The 21,684-nt window shown below is 41.7% G+C and overlaps 1 protein-coding gene and 1 long non-coding RNA gene across 30 annotated transcripts in view; one reads left to right on the top strand and one right to left on the bottom strand.

Moving 5' to 3' along the window:
• LOC105498656 (uncharacterized) overlaps positions 1 to 21,684 on the top strand; it is a 178,791-nt gene that overhangs the window by 61,937 nt on the left and 95,170 nt on the right. The window lies entirely within an intron of this gene.
• Positions 1,954 to 21,684, bottom strand: part of LOC105498657 (transient receptor potential cation channel subfamily M member 3) — a 909,897-nt gene continuing 890,166 nt past the window's right edge. For 18 of the 26 annotated variants that reach the window (XM_011770894.3, XM_011770897.3, XM_011770898.3 and 15 more), the window contains one exon: positions 1,954 to 14,621. In XM_011770894.3, coding sequence (XP_011769196.1) covers positions 13,169 to 14,621 — 1,453 coding nt within the window. In that variant the 3' untranslated portion in view covers positions 1,954 to 13,168. The remainder of the gene's footprint in view (positions 14,622 to 21,684) is intronic. The other 8 variants (XM_071077680.1, XM_071077682.1, XM_071077677.1 and 5 more) reach the window with 1 other exon arrangement.

Raw genomic sequence — 21,684 nt, 5'->3', positions numbered from 1 at the left:
GCTGGAGCTGAAAGTCCCAACCTTCTAATCATGCCTTGTTTTTTCCAGTGACTAGCCCCCATTCTGAAACTACTTAGGGGCTGCCAACCATCAATCAGCTCACTAGAATATGAAATGGTATCACTTTGGAGATGCTAAGGATTTTAGGAGTTGTATGCTAGGCAGCGGGGTCAAAGAACAAATATTTCACAGTATTACAGGCTTCCTCTACCATTTCTACTTTCAGGTCATCTTTAGCTCTTACCCAGATCAAATTTTCCTTAGCTCGTATCTAGAGCATTCCACTTCCAACATGTTGGCATATGCTCCAGCTACAATGAATCACTCACCTGTCTTCCAGCGCTCTGTTGTGTTTTTATGTCATTGTGATTCTTCTTGGTCATGCTATACTACTTTTCCTGAAATCTCTTCCCCGCTCCCTCTTTTCTGCCCCTTGAAATTCCACTCATTCTTCAAGGCCAACATATTTGAGCTCAAATATCACCTCTTCTGAGAAACCTTCCAAGCTTTCTTTCAACCCTTCTTTCCAGATATTGCAAATTTGAATGGACACTAAAAGTACACTCTGTAATCTAGAGGACTCTGTTTATATAATCTGTTTATGGTGCTTTGAAAAGTTTGATTCATATGGTGACATGTGTGTTTCTACTAGATTGGGAGTTTGTTGAGGGCAGGACCTGTCTATTCATTTATTTCTTCATTCATGCTATTTGCAGGCACCAAGCTAGGGACCAGGGTTCTCACCATCTGGCTGGGAGATAAACAGGTAAACTTACCAGTGTTGTGTAGGGGGACAATTGCTATGATAGAGGACAGATGCAACGCTTGATGTGTTGTTGTATTAGTCTGTTCTTGCATTGCTATAAAGAACTACCTGAGACTGGGTAATTTATAAAGAAAAGAAGTTTAATTTGCTCTGGATTCTGCAGGCTATACAGGAAGCATGGCTGGGGGGGCCTCAGGAAACTAACAATCATGGCAGAAGGCAAAGGGGAAGCAATCACGTCTTACATGACTGGAGAAGGGGGAAGACAGAGAAGGGGGAAGTGCTACACACTTTGTTTTTTGTTTTTTTGTTTTTTTGTTTTTTGCTTTTTTGTTTTTGAGATGAAGTCCCACTCTGTCACCCAGGCCGTAGTGCAATGGTGTGATCTCGGCTCACTGCAACCTCCACCTCCTAGGTTCAAGCGATTATCCTGCCTCAGCCTCCCTAGCAGCTGAGACTACGGCACGCAACACCATGTCCCACTAATTTTGGTATTTTTAGTGGAGATGGGGTTTCACCATGTTGGCCAGGCTGGTCTCGAACTCCTGACTTCAAGTGATCCACTTGCCTTGGCCTCCCAAAGTGCTGGGATTACAGGCATGAGCTACCACGCCTGGCCAGTGCTACATACTTTTAAACAACCAGATCTCATGAGAACTCACTCACTTTCATGAAAGCAGCAAAGGGAAAGTCTGCCACCATGATCCAATCACCTCCCACCAGGCCCTTCCTCCAACATTGGTGATTACAATTTGACATGAGATTTGGTCAGGGACACAAATCCAAACCATATCATTGGACAGGAAAGGAAAGTTCATTGTGGTGGGCTGGAGAATGCTTCACAGAGGCAGAGTTGTGAAGGCAATGTATCCTTTAGTTGTGAATTGAAGGATATATTGTCTTATTTTATTAAATCTAAGCACATTTGTTTTACATCCTGAATCCAGGATATGATTTTTGATCAATGTATACATTTAATGTGGCAATATTTCTGTCTCCCCAAATCTGGTATTATTTTGGTGGTGTTTCTTACAGTTGCTGACATCTTAGTATTAAAGTGATATAGTAGACTTAGAGTCTGTGGTTGCACAAAATAGACACCAACTTGATTTTTCAAAATCATGAAGGTGGAGAAGGGGTGCATTACTTCCCTATTGCTGCTATAATAAAGCACCAGAAACAGTGAATTAAAATAACACATATTTATTCTCTTACAATTCTGAAAGTCAGAAACCCAAAATGAGTCTGAAGGAGCTAAAATCAAGGTGTCAGCAATTCCAGTTCGTTTTGGAGACTCTAGGAGAGGAATGAATTCATTTTCTTTTCCAGCTTCTGGAGGACTCCTGTATTCCTTGGCTTGTGGACACATCCTCCATCTTTACATTGTATTACTTCAATCTCTGCTTCTCTTGTCACATAGTCTACTTTCTGAATCTGATTCCTCCTGCTTCACTTTTACAAGTCTCTTGTGATTACACTGGACCCATCTGGAGAATCCAGGATCATCTACCCATCTCCAGATTCTTAATCACATTGGCAAAATTTCTTTTGCCATACACATAACATTCACAGATTTTGAGGATTAGGACGTAGACATCTTTGGGGGCCATTATTCAGCCTACTAAAGAGATAATTTATTTTAAAGATACTGATATGGCTTTAGACATCAAAGGTGAAATGATAGCCATGTTCCAGGAAGAGCTTAGAAACTTCATTCCATATATCTGTTCCTGTCTCTGTGTCTATATTCATTTCTGTCTTTTTTGGCAGACTGACTTCTTCTGCAAGTCAGCCAGTACGTAGAAACATGATTGCTGACAATTCCTGAGACTGTAAGTTATGGTTTCAATACCCAGAATTGCTCAGCTCTCTCAACTCTATTCCAAATCCTCAAAGAAAAAACTCTGATTGATGTTCTTGGGTCAATGTCTCCTTCTCTAAGGGGATAGCCAAAGGTGTAGAGCTCTTCCATATTGTACAAAATGACTGCCAGCAAGGAGGCATTTCAAGTCATGCACATACACTGAAAAATAGCCCTCTATGAAATATGACTAATTGTTCACCAGGAAACTGAGTAAGAGGCTGACATTTCACATAGAAGGTTCTAGCACTTAGTGAAGTGTTTTTCAAATCGTGGGTATCCAAGAAATATTTCCTGAATTGAGTTGTGAAATTTCTCCAAAGTGTCTTTTCATCTATACGGTTTTGTCACCTGGAGCCTGGAATCCTGCAGTCAGTCTCACTGCACCTGCCCTCTCCTCTGCCATGCCATAATGTTACAGCCCACATTTTGGACCAGAATTTTTCAGTTGCTTTCTTTTCATCACAGAATAAAGTTCAAACTCTACCACTGATGTATAAAATAATGGGACCAGGTGCGGTGGCTCAGGTCTGTAATCCCAGCACTTTGGGAGGCCGAGGCAGGCAGATCACTTGAGGTCAGGAGTTCAAGACCAGCCTGGCCAACATGGTGAAATCTCAACTCTACTAAAAATAAAAAATTAGCCAGGTGGCATGGTGTGTGCCTGTAGTCTCAGCTACTAGGGAGGCTGAGGCAGGAGAATTGCTTGAACCTGGGAGGCAGAGGTTGCTGTGAGCCGAGATCGTGCCACTGGACTCCAACCTGAGCAAAAAAGTGAGACCCCGTCTCAAAATAATAAAATAATGAACCGCATTTTTCCCATCTGGGACATGGGAATATTAATGGCAATCTCATAAATGTGTTGAGATTAAATTAATATAAGGGATTGCCATACTTTCCGGCAAATCTCTAATGTGAATCCTCTGCTCTGGATAGGTTGGTTTCCAACTAGAGCCCAGGCATTTGTCTCAATTATTCTTTTTTTTTTGAGATGGAGCTTTGCTCTTGTTGCCCAGGCAGGAGTACAATGGCACGATCTTGGCTCGCTGTAACCTCCACCTCCTGGGTTCAAGCAATTCTCCTGCCTCAGCCTCCTGAGTAGCTGGGATTACAGGCATGCACCACCATACCTGGCTAATTTTGTATTTTTAGTAAAGATTGGGTTTCCCCATGTTGGTCAGGCTGGTCTCAAACTCCTGACCTGAGGTGATCTGCCTGCCGTGGCCTTCCAAATTGTTGGGATTACAGGCGTGAGCCACCGTGTCCAGCCTGTCTCAATTATTCTTGTAGTTACACCTTTGTTTTTGCCTGGGACTCCAGCCTTGGAAATGCCAGACTCTACCTCCTGGCTTCTTTAGTCTTGCCCTATTCCTTCAGGCCCTTCTAGGCTACAAATGTTCATTCTTTCCTTTTAATTCTAAGAACATTTTGAGTCTGTTCTACACAGTGTCTCAGAGCAGATTTTTTAGTCCAATTTCCAACCCAAATGTGGGAAACCATCCATACGCTGCCTTTCTGGTGGCTATTTTGCTTCTACTTGAATAGTTTTAGTGTTGATGAGCTAAACTTAGGCTTCTCGTCCCCATTTTTTCAACAGCTCTAATTAAATAACTAAAACATGCAATTATCTTTTTAGTCATGATTGTCTTGCTTTTTTAATAAAATTTTCAGTTCTCCTAGAAGAACAAAGTAGCTGCTCAAAAGGCATTGATTATATTTATGCCTAAAATTATAATTTCCCAACGTTAATAGTTAAATCATTGCTACCACTTTTATTTTCTTTTATTCCAGCTTTACTATACCTTGGAGAAGATGACCTGCCATTATAGGGCTTATGATTATTGTCACAATACCTACAATAGGTTTCTGAGCAGAAAGAAAGCAAAGAAAATCCTCCTGGTTGATGTCTAGTGATACTTGAATTAACTTTACTTAGGTCACTTTAGGTTGCCCTTATACAGCATTTGAATTTTTGGGAAAAAAAAGTTCTGTTGCAAAACTTTTATTCTCTTTTGTGATATCCTTTTGGACTTTTACTCTTCATATACAAATATATCCATATCTATATGCCTGGTTTAATTTTTACAAAAATTGATATTAGAACATGCTATGGTCTGACTGTTGGTGTCACCTCAAAATTCATGTTTGAAACTAATACTCAGTGTGATAGTATTAGGGATCTTTGGGAATTAAGTTATGAAGGCTTCAACATCACGACTGGGATTAATGTCCTTTTAAAAGAGGCACAAGGAAGCTCCCTTGCCCCTTCCTCCATGTGAGGCTGCAGCAAGGTGCCATCTGTGAAGCAGAGAGCAAGCTCTTACCAGACACCGAGTCTGCTGGTGCCTTGATCTTGGCCTTTCCAGCCTCCAGAACTGTAAGCAATAAGTTTCTCCTTTTATAAATTAATTACCCAGTCTAAGGTATTTTGTTATAGCAGCCCAAATGGACTGAGACACAGACCATGTATGCTTCTCTGTACTTCTTTTTAAATAGACTTAATATAGCAATGACCTTTATTTTTAATCATGTATCCTAATCAGTTATTTTCTCCTGTTGACCAACATATATGTTGTTTCCAGTTGATTCTTGTATTCTGATTCTTTTACCTTAAAAGAAATTAAAATTGTAAAAGACCGCTACATTTCCACTCACAAATTCACCCACTGTTATGGGCTGAATTTCATCCTCCCAGTGCGTATAGGGGCCATCCAAATAATGCTCTGAGTAAAGGGAACTAAATGTAAGAGACAGAGAATGGTGGAGACTGTGGTATATTAGAGAGTACAGGCTCCTTCTAAAAGAGCACCCAAAATGCCATGATTCAGCTGATTATTGTCATATGAAAACACAGGTCTCATATTACCAGATCTTCAGGTTTTTTAAAAGAAGCTAGAAATCTGGAATTAAATGTGAAATATATCATTTATGTATGTATGTAGGTATATATGTATTTATTTTGAGTCAGGGTCTTGACCTGTTGCCTAGGCAGGCTGGAGTGCAGTGGCGCCATGTTGGCTCATTGCAGCCTCGACCTCTTGGGCTCAAGCAATACTCCCATCTTAGCCTCCAGAGTAGCTAAGCCACCATACATGGCTAATTTTTGTATTTTTAATAGAGACGGAGTTTCACCATATTGGCCAGGCTGGTCTCGAACTCCTAACCTCAAGGGATCCTCCTGCCTTGGCCTCCCAAAGTGCAGGGATTACAGGAGTAAGCCACCGTGCCCAGCCTCAATTTTTAAATGTTTCAAATTAAAAAAAAATTGTGCTGGCTAATGATAACCTATTCCTGCTGGTTAGATATGACCCATAGGCTACCAGTTTGCAACTTCTGCTCACTAGAACAAGTAATTTGTGGAGCCCTAGGCAATTATCTCTACTCCAAAAGTTCTTAGCATGAGGATGGTGAAGATTAGATGGCAGCAAATAAGTGCACAAGGAAGTCCAAGTCATGTTTTAAACTACTGAGTTTTTTTTTTTTATTGCAAAACATTTGTTACAGAAATTTCAGAAAGTTTTTCCTGTGGTATCTGCCAACTTCTGCTCTGAATTATATATCTAAACAATCAAGCTCAAAGTGCATTGTGAATCCAATAATAGACCTTTAAAAAAGAACAATTCTGCTAAGGATTTATATATATTTATAGTGTCGATAGATATGCAAACCATGGTCTATCCATACACAAAGAAGGAAAAGATGTATATGTATTTAGCAAACCCAATTTCAAAACGATTGTATTTGTAGGAATTAATTTAAAAATGATATCTGAATAATTTCCCCCATTATAAACTAGGGTTAGAACATTTACAAATGAGAGTCTAGGTCCTATGTTATGAAATGGCTATGAGTACAGTATACTGCACGTACTGTTTTTACACAGCGGTAGCAGCAATATAAACTCAGGTCAGATGCAGTAGTGACAGGAAGCAGGTAAGTCTTCATACCATGCTATGGTACTCTTCTTCTGAATCTCTCTCACAAAGATTCTGTGTTCAAGTTTAGAATTATGTGGCTAACAAATATACATGCCTATATCATTCAGAACAAGAGTAACTCTGAATAAGGTGAGTTTCTTTCCCCCCGACCTCAGTTCTCAGTGTATTTTGTGTGTACACTCACCAAGTCACAATCAAGAATCTGATCCTGTTGGCTCTAAATCAGAGGTTCCACACTATTGCCTTTGGGACCGAATGCTGCTGGCAGACATGTTTGTTTGGCTAGCACAGCGTTTGGAAAGCTGAATTTGAATATCTTTGTGGTGGGATGTGTATTCTCTCATGCCTTACTCACAAACCCTACTTCTTCTGTTGACTTTCACCAGTCCAATTCACACATTTGTGTGTTCTCGATCTGGTCCCTACACATCTTTGAATTTGCAGCCTCTCAATCTATGTGCAGATGGCTGGTTTTAATGATGTGTGTGTGGGAAGCCGCGGTGAAGATGTGTAGGGCTCTTGAGATTTAGAGAGGCAAAAATTGGATGAGGTCAATGTGAACACCAGCCGGGATAGAGGCAGGAAGAGGCTACGTTGATGGGAAGATCAGGACTGGGACAAAGTCTAAATGTTTGGCTTTTTCCAAGTGGCCGCTGTTTCAGCTTACTGTGCCAGGGTCAACAAGGTATAAAGGTAATGGGGCAAGGTCTGTTGGTCTGGTGAAAAAGCAGCTAGTCTTGGACTAAGAGAAGAGAAGCAAGTAGAGGGCAGAAAGAAAGTCACACATCCAGGCATGAGGCTGAATTTCCCCCTTTGCCCCACAGGCCTCAGCCACCTGCCTCTTCCAGAGAAAGGCATGGGTCCTGATTGGCACTGACACTCTTTACAAAGCCTATGGACTTCTAGCCATACACATGTCTTTTCAGTTCCCAGCACACAAACATTATGCAAATGCACAGGGGCCTGCAGGTTTAAGGAGGCCAGTAGACTAGGTAAGGTAAGGAAGGGAAAATTCGCCTCACTCTTATTGCCATCTGGATTACCTGGTCACCAAAATCCTCTCTTAGATGACCTGTAGAAACAGTCACATGTTGCTTTCATTAGCAGTGATGTGTGCAAGGAAATCATCACAGAAAAGATAGCACAACTACCTTCTGAGAGGAATTAAAGAAAAGAAAAAAATTGCTTTTCCTTAATTGGAAACAGCCTTTCTTTTGGTTGACTCCAATCTGAGAGACAGAATATCCAACTTGTAAAAAGAAGAGAAAGCAGGCTGAGAGGAAAGTTTTCTCTATTCATTTTAGGAGCAGTCAGTTACAAAACTGTGCAAATTGGCTCCTCTCTTTTCCAGAAGTTGAATGGCTTCTAGTAACAGTGATTTTCTAAAAGAGTAAACTCTTTAGAATCACCCAGTGCTTGATCAGACACCCAAACACACACCTCCCACCCCCAGGCTAGGCTCACCCCCAAGGTGAAGAAGCCACAGACAAGGAGGGAGGTCTCTTGTCATATCATTGGATCACACATTCACAATGATCTGCACACCTCTGCACTATCACAAATGGACTTTTCGCTCTCATCTCTGGCTTAGCAATTTACACCCAGTAGCTCTGAAGAATCAGAAATGTGTCTTGCATATATCACATATGCACAACACCTAGACCTTGGCACACCCAAGAGGTGTTGGCTTGCCATCTCTGGGTCCCATGGCTATACAACCTGCAGTTAATACTTTCTTTCATATTATTTGTTCAGTGCTTAAAAAAAGAATTTAAAAATCTCTTGGTTACTTTTTTTTTTGTTTTTAATTTTTCAAAACTGAACATAATCCCCATAGTAAGAAGCCCAACTGTTTGAGTGAATTCCTAACTGACTTAAGCGTCACAGCAGGCAATAGTAAAACGTTAAGTGCCTTAGAAAAGTCAAAAGAAATGCATAAAGCAGTACATGCATTTTGTCCACACAAAATTAAGACCGGGTTTGGAGAGAGATTACTTCATTTGTCACATTGTTATTGTTAAAGGATAGTGAGTTATAATGCAATATCTAGGCCAAATATATAACCACCTACACACTAGCATCACTTTATCTAGAAACAACATAGTGTTACTAAATGAACATATTTATAAAATACTGTACACTGCTTCTGCATGGGGTTGGCAGATGTAAACAAACAGCTAATTCAACTGGAGTTTAAATTATCATTTTAAGTTCATATGTCATATAGTCTTTTGCATAACATGCCAGTTCATCTTTCATGAAATCACAACTTGCCTACCACAGCTCGCAGGACTCATTGGAGGATATACATCAGCTTACACACATATTTTACAGTGGTCTACAGGAACATGAAAAGCATCAAGCAGATCAGGAACAAAAATGCCCGGTTCACAAAGATGCTAAATAACATGGAATTGGGAACATAATTAATCATTGCAACATGTGCTTCTTTATTGAATGTTACAGATTTATAAATGATTATAAAGCTGTCCTGTAACGTTCATTAATACAACCACATGCTACAACTATGCTGGGTTAAACATGGGTTACATACATGTTTACATGTGTTTTATAATACAGCATTGCCCAACATATGAATGGTATAGCCTATAGATAGAGCATGATGGATGACTGGATAATATTTATCATCTTTAAAGAAATTAAACAGCCCAAACATTCAGGAAGATTAGACTGTACAGACTCAGGAAGTGAAAAAGAAAAGTACTATCCAGTTATCTACCATAATATTATCTATAGAAACCATGTTTTAGAATACATTTGAAACATTCAGAAGAAACACATTTTGTGTTTTTATGAGTACACTTTTCTCATCTGATTATTCTTATATATATATTTTAAAAGGGGAACTTTCAAAGTGCTAAATAATATCCTAGACCTGGAAACTCAGACATTTAAAAAAGTCCAGTTCTGTAAAGTGCTGTATTATGACTGCTAATATACCTTTTGGCTTGCAGAGATAACACAAACTAGTCATGACAATTGTACTCAAGCTTTCCAGCTCCTCATTCAAATCGATCAAGGAGGGGTCCTCTAACTATAAATATAAAGTATATCGGTTAAGCAGGAGACCTCCATGGTCATTTTCATAAAACATCCTTAAATTTTTTTTCAAAAGGAACAAGCAATTTAGAACAAATCATTACATATAGTAGTATATAAAAATTGGCACCTTTGAAGCAGATGATTAAACCGAAGCTATTACTTCCTTGAGCTCTCTATGACTTTATTTACGGTCCTCAGTAACTTGCTGCTCATAAACTGCTTAATTCACAAAGACAGGTAATTAATGTCCCCTCCATCAGGGATGTGGTAGAATCAATGGGCTGAGCACAAGCTGACTGCACAAGGCCACAGAATCAATGCCACATTGGTGCGCAGAGAACCCGGAAATGGAAGGAAATGGACTGAAAAATAATACACATATATGTGCACAGGAAGGAAATGGCTCATGGAAGTTACACAGTTTGTGTCTACAGTCATTTAAGTTTGGCTTATATATTTCACACGTTTCACAGATGTTAGAACTTAATTTTCATGCACAACAAAAGAATCAGGTAATTGCAAGATCAGGACTGTTGAGTATTTAGTTTCCCAGTTCCTATATTTTTCTCTCTGAAACCACAATGAATGGAAACACTTGCGCTCAAAATTTCTTTCCCTCACTTCCAATCTGGCCCAGAATGAGGCCGTGGAGTTGTTTGATGTCAATGAATAATGCTTTCATCTCCTTCTTGGGTTCCTCTATAGACCCCTCAGGGAGCCTTCAGCATTGTGATTGTGCTTGATACTTAAAATCATCAACACGTTAGGATGTAAGTGCATTAAATTGGCAACATCTAATTTAAAGAACAAAAATAACAAAATCTTGGTTCAAACTCTGATGCTGAGATTTGGCCTTCCTGAGAATCACAGAGAGATGGTCTCAAATGTAAAGTGCTTGTTACAACTATATTAACTATGAACAAACATGGTTCCTTTTCCTCATTATCAGTCAATATGGAACCAGGGGCTCATGAACCCTTTCAAGTTATATTGCAACTTTGCATGTATGTACATTTTTTTTTTTCTCTCTGGAGAGAGGGCCTAGAGTTATCATCAGATCCTCATAGGGATTCACGACTCAAGGAAGTTTAAGAACAACTGATTTATTTTCAGACCCAGTACATGTTTGCTGAGAGGGAAATAGCCAGTGTGGGGCCCAATAAAATGTTAAGTGTTTCTAGAACAGCTGTAAATAAGGGAGTCTGGGTGTTTGTTACCAATTCACCTAAATGCCAAGGAATGAAAAAGGAATTAATTTTTTACATATGTGACGTCATCACACGTCTTATACCTGAATTGCTTATTCAGAAGAGTTTTTATTTTGTTTTTTTATCTTATATTTAAAGGCCATGTATTTACTTGATTTCACAAAATGAAGTCAAACTTGGTGTTTTCAATTATAATTAAACAAAAGAACCAGGTAGTACCTCAGGCCAGGAACAATAGGTTGTTTTTCTTAAAGGCTTTATTTATTTATTTATTTATTTATTTTATTTTTTTTTTTTTTTGAGACGGAGTCTCGCTCTGTCGCCCAGGCTGGAGTTCAGTGGCCAGATCTCAGCTCACTGCAAGCTCCACCTCCCAGGTTTACGTCATTCTCCTGCCTCAGCCTCCCGAGTAGCTGGGACTACAGGCTTTATTCTTTTTTAAATATTAATGAGCCAAATAGGAATCCAAAGATTTGGGGTCAAGATTTCTTTATCCCACTTCCAATCCAGATTCTGATCTAGAAGATTATGCCTTTACTTTAGAGTCTGTAACACTAGCTGGTTTAAAGTTGCATGTCTATTCAGATTGTACTTGGTGTAAAAACTTTGTTTAGGAAAATCCAGAATAAATAAGATGTCCCGATAGCGAGTGATTTCAGACAAAAAAGGGCAGAAGGCAAGCAGTGAGTCATTTTGACAACTCTAGTTTGATATGAGAAAAAGTCATAGGAATTTTTTAAAAATCATAATCTCAACATTTGGTCTAATAGTATACTGAACTCTTTCAATGGGACTTCTCGTATATTAAAATCTTTTGATTATAGTTCAAGGTGATAGAAAAGTCCAAGCCTCTTAAGAAAGCTCTTTATGTCTGTTTATTTCATATATAAATATGTGTCTCTGCATAAATGCATATACATGTGTATAAGTGGCATATACTATAGAACTCTTTATATGGTTTATTTGCTTTCTATTTTGGTCTACTGTATCTTTTTTTATAGCTCTGTCTATAAGAAAAATATTCATGGTATGCTTGCAACTGATGGCTTTGGGTTGATACCAAACTCCCAGTCAAATCTAAGGTTATTTATAGTTTTGAAACTCCCTTAAAAAGTACTTTGGAACATTTCCATAGAAAAGATACCAGCCCTTGAAAAACTCCAATTAAATTTATGCTGAGCTCAGATTAGATGGCAAAACTCTAGGTATGAAAATATCCACATATAACCATATATTCATATACAAAATGGTCATGTGATGAGTGGTGTGAAAAATTGGCAGTTACGTCTTGGAGGTGTTCAGGAGGATGTGGTGGAGCCATGCAAATGATGACGGTCACACAGCAGCACAACACACGACATGAACGGTGAGAACAGAACATCCCACATGGCAATTTCAGGCTAGTTCTGTCCACTGTTTTTTTTTTTTTAAGTTCAATATTACATATTCATTGAATGAATTCATTGATGACAGGTGAGATAAAAAATAAATTAAAAAATATAAAATTATTTAATTACATTCATCCTGAGCTTGCTTGACTAGACTTGAATGCCCACTGTATATAATAAATCACTTGACTTTTGTTTTTTTTTAAACATCAACTCTTCTTTCATTTCGACTGCAATACAAAAAGGCATTTCTGTTCCCTTATTTTCTTCAAAAAAGGATAAACAGTTGTGGCACCAGAAGTGAATAGATAAGAGACAGGTGAACTATGACTGTTACCTTGTTTTTTCTTTATAATGATCAATTACAGAAGTGTTGGCATGAGAAGGATGTGGGACGTTAGGTAGAACTGCTTGCTGCCGGCTTATACTGAATAAAGAGGATGCTCTTCATCAGTCACCAGTGATGGAGCCAATGTGAAAAGAAAACAGAATGGAAGTTTAGAATATCTCATTGTGTACGCTGGCTATTTTATTTTATTTCGCAATTTAGCCCTGCATCCTACAACTCTTGATAACGGTCAGAAATCAACAGATGCCTCCTGGCATGGAGCGTGCTCGAATCCCCTTGTTTCCCCTGCTCTCATGGCTTTCTGCCGTGACTGTGGATACATTCATCTCTAACCCTTCCTTCTCCCTCTCTTCCCCCTCCCTGCCCAGCAAGTGTGAACATGCCTTAAATCCCCTGTGTCTGGCACTGGGTCAGATCAAATGCTTTCTTGATCTGTGGCCCAGAAGTCACCTTTGAGTTAACACCTCCCAAAGCATTGCTTGTTTTGCTCAGCTAAGAATAAAGCAGGTATGATTCAAGGAAGGGGGAAAAGCTGGAGTTGGAGAGAATGTTAGGGCTGGATTCTTGAGCCTCCTGTGATGGATATTAAGAAGGTTTAGTTGTGCTTGCTTTCAAAGCTTTGGAAAGCCGATGTTCTGGACAGTCTCCTCATGGACAGGCTGTCCCCTTGGCCCTCTGGCTTGGAGGACTTGCTTCTCTGGAAGGGATTTCGCAGGCTTGCTGTGTTCCGCTGCCTGTCGAGTTTGTCACTGATGGAGAAGCTCTTCCTGGTGTGTGCATATGGCGCGCTTGGCTCCTCTGCCGAGTAGCTGTTGGCGCGCTCTATCTTGGGAACAGTGATGTTGTTGGACAGGGTTCTGTCTGAGTTATCACCCTCCTGGGAGGATATTGCAATGGTGGCTCTGCGGCCTTTGGCCTCATTCTCCTCACTGTCAGAGCTGGGGTGACTCAGTTCTGCTTCTCGCTCGGGATGGCAGCAAGATAAATCCTCCACTTTGTCTCCAAGACCTCCAGGGAAGGCAGCTCTGTCCGCAATTGCTTGAGGGGCATTGACACACCTTGTGTCAATACAGTCTGTAATACTTGTGTATTCTGCTGTTTTCACAGGCATCCCAAAGTTGGCATAATAGCTCCTTGAGGGGGAAAACATAAAGCTATGAGATTTCACGATGGGAGCCTCTTCTAGAAGAAAGGGTGTGGTGGCTAGGTAGCGGCTGCTTTTGGAACGCTCAATGGTGTGGTACATCGGAGGGTCTGAGTCCCAGGGGTTTTGGCATTCTGGAAGGTGGGTATAGTCTGAAGAAAAAGATCTAGTGTCCATGGAGGTGATGTCCTCGAAATCAATGCTCCGGCTTGGAGGTTTGTCTGTGGGTGCAAGGGTTGCATAGGCACTACTTGAAGGGGCTGTGGAAGGTACTGGAGTTGAAAAGCTTGGCTCGCCCAGCCCAAGGATGTTCATGGAATTGTCCAGAGGGTCTATATCACAGTGGAGCTCATCCATAGCAGAGACATAGATGTCTATACACGATGATGGTCTTCTGGAATCAGGAACAATGGCCAAGGTGTTGGCAGGGGCTGCAGGAGCTTTGGGTTCTTTTACTACAGAGTGGGAACTAGTAGCCCTGTGTAGGCTCAGGGACCTTTCTTTAAAAATACTTTCCAACTTTTCTATACCACCTTTGTCTTTCATATTGACTGAATAGAAAGAATGGCTTCGCATACGGGGCATTAAGGTTGGAGAAGTTGGGGACATGGTCTCCTCACCTGCAGGGTCTATACTCTCTTGGAGCTTGAAGGTGTTCCCTTCCTGGCTGTTGAAGCTGCTCTGGCGGACAATGTAGGCTGTGTCTGTGCAGTCTGAGGAGGTCCTCGAGCGGATTTTGTTGGACTCAGCCCTCTCCAGACCTGTCAGGCGCTCCAGGGCCGTGGCCATGCGCCCGATGAGGTCTTCCAGCTGTGCCAGCCGGATGTCCACAGTCTGGAGCGAAGCCTTCATGGAGTGCTCTCTCTCGTTGACTTCCTCCAGCCGCATGGACATGTTCTCCACCCTGTGTGAGGAAGAGAGAATAAGAGTCACTCAGCCTGGTTCATCTGCTGGGGCTTTAGAGAGCAAGGATATTGCCTGACCTTGGTACCTTCAATGCTGTCTTCCCAGAGGGAAGACAGGTTACAGGTGTCAAGAGGGGTTGGGGAGGAGAGTATGGCATTGATGCTGCGACAGAATCCCAGAATTCAAATCTTTTTGAGCTAGAAGAGGCTTTAGAGATTATCTAATCCAGTGATTTTTTTTTTTTTTTTTTTTTTTTTTGAGATGGAGTCTCGCTCTGTCTGTCGCCCAGGCTGGAGTGCAGTGGCGCGATCTCGGCTCACTGCAAGCCCCGCCTCCTGGGTTCACGCCATTCTACTGCCTCAGCCTCCCGAGTAGCTGGGGCTACAGGTGCCTGCCACCATGCCCAGCTAACTTTTTGTATTTTGTTTAGTAGAGACGGGGTTTCACCGTGTTAGCCAGGATGGTCTCGATCTCCTGACCTCGTGATCCACCTGCCTCGGCCTCCCCAGTGATTTTTTTTTTTAGCTGTCAATCCCCCTTTCCCTCAATGAAATGGAATGTACAACCCTGATAAATAGGCACTAAAATGGAACAGTCCTTATTGAAGTTGAGTGGGGCCAAGTCCACCCTGGCCTAGCTGTGGTTTGAGGCAGGGCATAATGACCTAACTAAGCATTCAGTTGTTGGCTTATCAGGGTCACCCACACAATGAGAATGTTGCATTTTGAGGATTTTACCCACAATTTTGCAATGAAATTTTAGAATCTAGCTATTTTTATTGCAATACACGTGTAAAATTTGTATTCCATGGATGGGGGTTATTTTTATTTTGCATTTATACAATAATTTTTGTTGTTATTCATGATCATCTTTTTAGAAGGTTGTGTCTCTAAAGGAATTAATATGGCCTAGTTACTGAGGCATCCAGGATTGATCTAATCTAATCCAATCCTTCCATTCATAAAGGAAAAGCAAAAATCAAGAATTTAACCAAGATTGCATAAAGCATTTTGTTGTAAACACTACAGTATCTGTCAATAAGTCAATTCTACTCCTCTCTCTGTCTCTCCCTCTCTGGTTAGCTGATCACAGATGCCTTATATTACAGTTATTGCTAGAACTCTCTATCCTCCCATTGGAAATTCTTTTCTTTTTAAAATTAAATTAAATTAACTTTTTTAGAGATGGGAGTCTCACTTTGTTGCCCAGGGTGGTCTCAAACTCCTGGGCTCAAGTGATCCTCCTGCCTTGGCCTTCCAAAGTGCTGAGATTACAGGCATGAGTCACCATGCTCTGCCTTTTGTTAGTTTGTTTGAGACAAGAGCTCACTCTGTTACCTAGGCTGAAGTGCAATGGTGTGATCATGGCTCACTGCAGCCTCAACCTTCCAGACTCAAGTGATCCTCCTGCCTCAGCCTCCCTAGTTCTGGGACTATAGGTGGATGCTACCATGCTAGCTGTTTTTAAAATTTTTTGTAGAGACAGAGGCTTGCTGTGGTTGCCCATGCTTGTCTTGAACTCCTGGGCTCAAGTGCTTCTCATGCCTCAGCCTCCCAAAGTGCTGGGATCACAGGTGTGAACCCTGGACATTCTTAGGGGCATGGTTTGTCTCATATTCCTGTTTTCATTTCTATGTGGTCAACCTAATACCTGCCAGGTGTCAACAAATGGGTCAATGACATTTATGAACTTGATTTCAATTGTCACTCAGTCTGCCTGGCCATTTATTTAAGACAGAGGCCACATATTAAAAATAAAATCATACCTTATTTTTCACTTGCTCAAATTAACTTGGAAAGGACAAACCAAAGCCAAGTTACAATTTGAGCTCAAACTTTCACTTTTAAATGTCCAAAGACAAACCTTTTGGTGAATTTAAATGAGACCCAGGCACAACTTTTCTGGAGAGGATTAAAGTGACTTTTTCCAATCCTTCCAATATGCAAAGTAAATCGTTTGCTGATTCTTAAGGCACTTGCTGCAGGAAGACCATGGCTACACAATATGCTTCACAGTGAATGTGGGAATTAGGCTGGGTCCCTGCGGTCTGTGGGGGTGGTGGTGAGGTTTTAATGACAGCATCACTTCTATTAGGGAAGCACATACACTTCATATGCCAGAAGCAGGTTATATAATACAAGAGGCATGTGGATCTCTGGGAGACCTATAGACTTCTTAAAAACCTCCCTTCCTGCTAGCTAGGAGCATGGGGGTGTGACTCCTCTGCCTTGGGGCACATTTCTGCCTCTCTCAGGAACCCGCCACCCCTACTCTGCTTTTATCCTTCAGCTTCCCTTCACCCAACTAAAGGTCCCAGCCTGCCCTCAAGAGCCCTGCTTGTCACTTTTTCTTTTGCTCCCTCCTGCTGCCCCATGACCAACCCAGCACATCTCAGGGGCCAGGCACACTCTGCCACCATACCCAGGTGTATTCCCAGAAGACTTGTCCATTGAGCTATTCTGTATCTGGCAAACTCAACGCCATGCACTAAGCTGACACAGCTAATTCAGAAGGAAAACACAGCTTTTCCCACTTTCACTTCATTTTGTCATATAAACATAGCCCAAGAAACTAAATTACTTAAAATAACAAGTTTATGTGTCTCATAGACTTGCAATTACTTTTTCACTATCTAGCCTATGGAGTTTGATTTTGCAAGTACTGTAGTTAAATTTTTTACAATGCAATCTGTTATATTTATTTATTTATGTTTGAGACAAGGTTTCACTCTGTCACCCAGGCTGGAAGGCAGTGGTGCAAACATGGCTCACTGCAGCCTCGACCTCCTCCTGGGCTCAAGTGATCCTCCTGCTTCAGATTCCCAAGTAGCTGGGACTATAGGTGAGCACCACCATGCCCAGCTAATTTTTTGAAAATTTTTTTATAGAGGTGGGGTCCACTATATTGCTCAGGCTGGTCTTGAACTCTTGGGCTCAAGCAATCCTCCCGCCTCAGCCTCCCAAAGTGTGGTATTACAGGCCTGAGCCACTGCGCCTGGCCAATACATTTTAAGTGTATAAAATACTTGTTCATTTAAGTCCAGAGGAGGATAGATCATGCATTTCTGTAGCATGAGATGTTTTGTTTAACATACTTTAGGTATTGGGTCTCACTAGCTCTCTAGTGCTAGGAGAGTAATAAGAGGCAGGGTAGTTTTATTCTCCTTCTCCCTTTCTCTCTGGAGCCCAGTGTGTACGAGGTTGGTCCTGACAGAGATGAAGTTGCTGTTTTGACCTAACTGTAGTCATTGGTCTGAGTGCTGTGAAGTAGCTCCTTGCCATGGCCTGTGCTGTGGGGTCCTCTCTGTCCACATCCCACCCCTGACCTTCAGCCCCAGGATCTAACACTATAGAGAAAATTTGTAGGTGAGAGGCAGAGCTGATGCACCAACACATAACAGAAGAGTCAGGACCTAAAAAGCCGTGTGTCCCTATAGCCCCAGCTACTCAAGAGGCTGAGGTGGAAGGATGGCTTGAGCCCTGGAGTTTGAGGGTGCAGTGAGCTATGACTACACCATGGCACTACAGACAGCCTGGGCAACATAGGGAGATCCTGCCTCCTTTTATTTAATATTTATTTATTTATTTTTTCCCTGAGACGGGGTCTCACTTGTCACCCAGGCTCGTGTGCAGTGGTGTGATCATGGTTCACTGTAGCCTCGACCTCCCAGGGCTCAGGTAATCCTCCACTGTAGCCTCCTGAGTAGCTGGAACCACAGGCATGCACCACAACACCCAGCTAATTTTTGTACTTTTTGTAGAGACAGGGTTTTGCCATGTTGCCCAGGCTGGTCTCAAACTCCTGATCTCAGTGATTGATCACCTGCCTCAGCCTCCCAAAGTGCTGGGATTTTTACAGGCAGAAGCCACCACACTCAGCATTGGTCCAGAGCCAGGACCAGGTTGCCTGAACGTAGGCAGTAAACTGGATACAGAAACTAAGTAAACTGGACACAGAAACTGAGTAGCCCAAGGAGATGAGAAGAAAGCAGAGGAGGTACAGGGGGAAGAGTCTCTTCAGGGAAAGAGAGAAGGTACGTGGTGAGAGCCCCAAGAGTGAGGAAGGATGATTGCAGGGTGTGGAACCAGGGGAGGGAGGCCTGTTGGAACAGGGCCAAGCAACTATTCTTGTCAAACCTTAACTCTACTGTGGGCTCTGAGATGGGCTGAAATGTAAGACTTGACTAAAACAATAATGGACTATTTTCTCCATTTTCTCCCAGAATTCTGGGTGTGAAACAAGCCAACCATTTAAATGTATGATCACTTAAGTCATGGACCTAACTGAGAGAGGTTTGACATACGGGTTATAAAAGAATTAAAAAGTCCTAGAGTCAAGGTTTCCTATGTTTGTTTCATAACTAGACTGGTTCCGTTAATCTTTTTTTTTTTTTTTTTTGAGACGGAGTTTCGCTCTTGTTGCCCAGGCTGGAGTGCAGTGGTGTGATCTCGGCTCACCACAACCTCTGCCTCCTGGGTTCAAGCAATTCTCCTGCCTCAGCCTCCCGAGTAGCTGGGATTAAAGGCGTGTACCACCACGCCCAGCTAATTTTGTATTTTTAGTAGAGACGGGGTTTCTCCGTCTTAGTCAGGCTGGTCTTGAACTCCTGACCTCAGGTGATCCACCCGCCTCGGCCTCCCAAAGTGCTGGGATTATAGGCATGTGCCACTGCACCTGGCCTTCCTTTAATCTTTAAGAAGTTTTTTTGAGGCTGGGTGCAGTGGCTCACACCTGTAATCTCAGGACTTTGGGAGGCTGAGGCAGATGGATCACTCGAGCCCAGGAGTTTGAGACCAGCCTGGGCAACATGAGGAGACACGGTTTCTACAAAAATGAAAAATTAGCTGGGTGTGATGGTCCATGCCTGTGGTCCCAGCTACTCAGGAGGCTGAGGTAGGAGGATCACTTGAGCCCAGGAGACTGAGGCTGTGGTGAGCACAGATGGCGCCACTGCACTCCAGCCTGGGTGACATAGTGAGACCCTGTCTCAAACAAAACAAAACAAAGTTTCAATGTAATTGGGCAGGTGTCACAGATATAAACAGGCCTGAGGTATACACCAAGAGTTTTGAGTCATGATTGTAGTCACTGAGAACTGATACTGATCGAAGAATTTGGGGGATAAAAATGGAGATATATATGGATGATAAAAAACTTGTGGATAATTTAAGGAGACAGATTCCTAAAGTGACTAAGAAGAAAAGAGGCACTGCAGAGAGGAAGAGATGCTATGAGAGGAACTCCTTATAGAAATTTCCCTCTTTCATATCTCCAGACCTCGAATGGCTCATTTCTGAATAATTCAAGTGGTGATCAGAGCAGGGACACAATAGGGTGCTGGAAAGCTGTTGGGTGGCCATGAGAGGAGGCCCAATAGGTGGGTGCAAACCCCCAGCTAAGATGATGACTAGCGTCTTCAGCCAGTGAGATGAGGAAAACAGCATTCAAAAGAAGATTCTAGCAGCACAGAACATTTTGACTTCCACATGCGATTTCTTAAGAATTGTTATGCTGTTTTATGGAACCTTATCTTCTTTTCTGATAACCTTGAAATGTGGTGAAAGGAAATGAGGTAAGATAACAAACTATTGGCAGGCCATGCCTATTCTAAAATTCCTTCATCCCCTGGTGCTGGCAGTGGGGTGCATGTAGGATGAGGGCAAAAGCAATCCCATATTTCATGAACTCAATCCTGTTGGGAAAGGGTACACAGGTTTCAAATCAAAGGCAATGATGTAGAATAGCTAAAGCAAACTCTTGCTTACCCACAGGTTGATATCTAATCTATGAATTATTAAGTCCTTTAGGGTCACCTACCCTTCCCTTTGGGTTAATTATCCTTCTCATTAACTCTGGGGAGAAAAAGAGAAACAAGTTAAGTTTAAACTTGGTTAACGGAGAGACCAAAGATCAGCTTCGGAAAAAGATATGTTGGGTGGTGGATGAAGCTCAGCTTTTTGGCTTACACTGATTCAAAAAAATATGACTTACGAATTTCATATCCCTAAGTCATTTCTCTCTGCCATTGTTATAAAAAATTATAAGTTGAATGTACTATTTTTTCTGACTTTTTTTAACTTAATTTTGTGGGTACATAGTAGGTGTATGAATTTATGGGGTACATGAGATGTTTTGATACAGGCGTGCAATGGGAAATAAGCTCATCCTGGAAAATGGGTAACTGTCCTCTCAATCATTTATCCTTTGAGTTACAAGCAATCCAATTATATTCTTTGTTTTAAAATATACAGTGAAATTATTATTGACTATAGTCACCCTATTGTGCTACCAAAGAGTAGGTCTTATTCATTCTTTCTATTTTTTTTGTACCCACTAACCATTCTCATCCCCTCTCCAATCTCCCACTACTCTTCCCAGCCTCTGGTAACCATCCTTCTACTCTTTATGTCCATGAGTTTAATATAGATTTGATTTTTTAGATCCCACAAATAAGTGAGAACATGTGATGTTTGTCTTTATGTGCTTGGCTTTGAATATACTATTAATAGCCATGTTTCTTTTTTTTTTTTTTTTTTTTTTTGAGACGGAGTCTCGCTTTGTCGCCCAGGCTGGAGTGCAGTGGCCGGATCTCAGCTCACTGCAAGCTCCGCCTCCCGGGTTTACGCCATTCTCCTGCCTCAGCCTCCCGAGTAGCTGGGACTACAGGCGCCCACCACCTCGCCCGGCTAGTTTTTTGTATTTTTAGTAGAGACGGGGTTTCACCATATTAGCCAGGATGGTCTCGATCTCCTGACCTCGTGATCCGCCCGTCTCGGCCTCCCAAAGTGCTGGGATTACAGGCTTGAGCCACCGCGCCCGGCCAAATAGCCATATTTCTATCACTTTTTGGATCTAGGCAAAATGAGAAACGGCAAAAAACTTAATGGCTTGGGAAAGAATACTAGATTAAAAGATGACACTAGGAATAGTGCTAAATCCTTGCATTTGCTTAAATGTTGCCATCAAGGAGAAAATTCAAACCTCAAACTTCTTCTGACAAGTGAAGCCTGGCAGGTGGGGTGATGGTGGATGATCTGGATGCTTTAATCAAGAGTCTGGGA

The sequence above is a fragment of the Macaca nemestrina genome, chromosome 14, assembly GCF_043159975.1.
Source record: "Macaca nemestrina isolate mMacNem1 chromosome 14, mMacNem.hap1, whole genome shotgun sequence".
Classification (NCBI taxonomy): Eukaryota; Metazoa; Chordata; class Mammalia; order Primates; family Cercopithecidae; genus Macaca; species Macaca nemestrina.
Note: the sequence above shows the minus strand (reverse complement) of the source record. Positions and strands in the feature narration are given on the sequence as shown.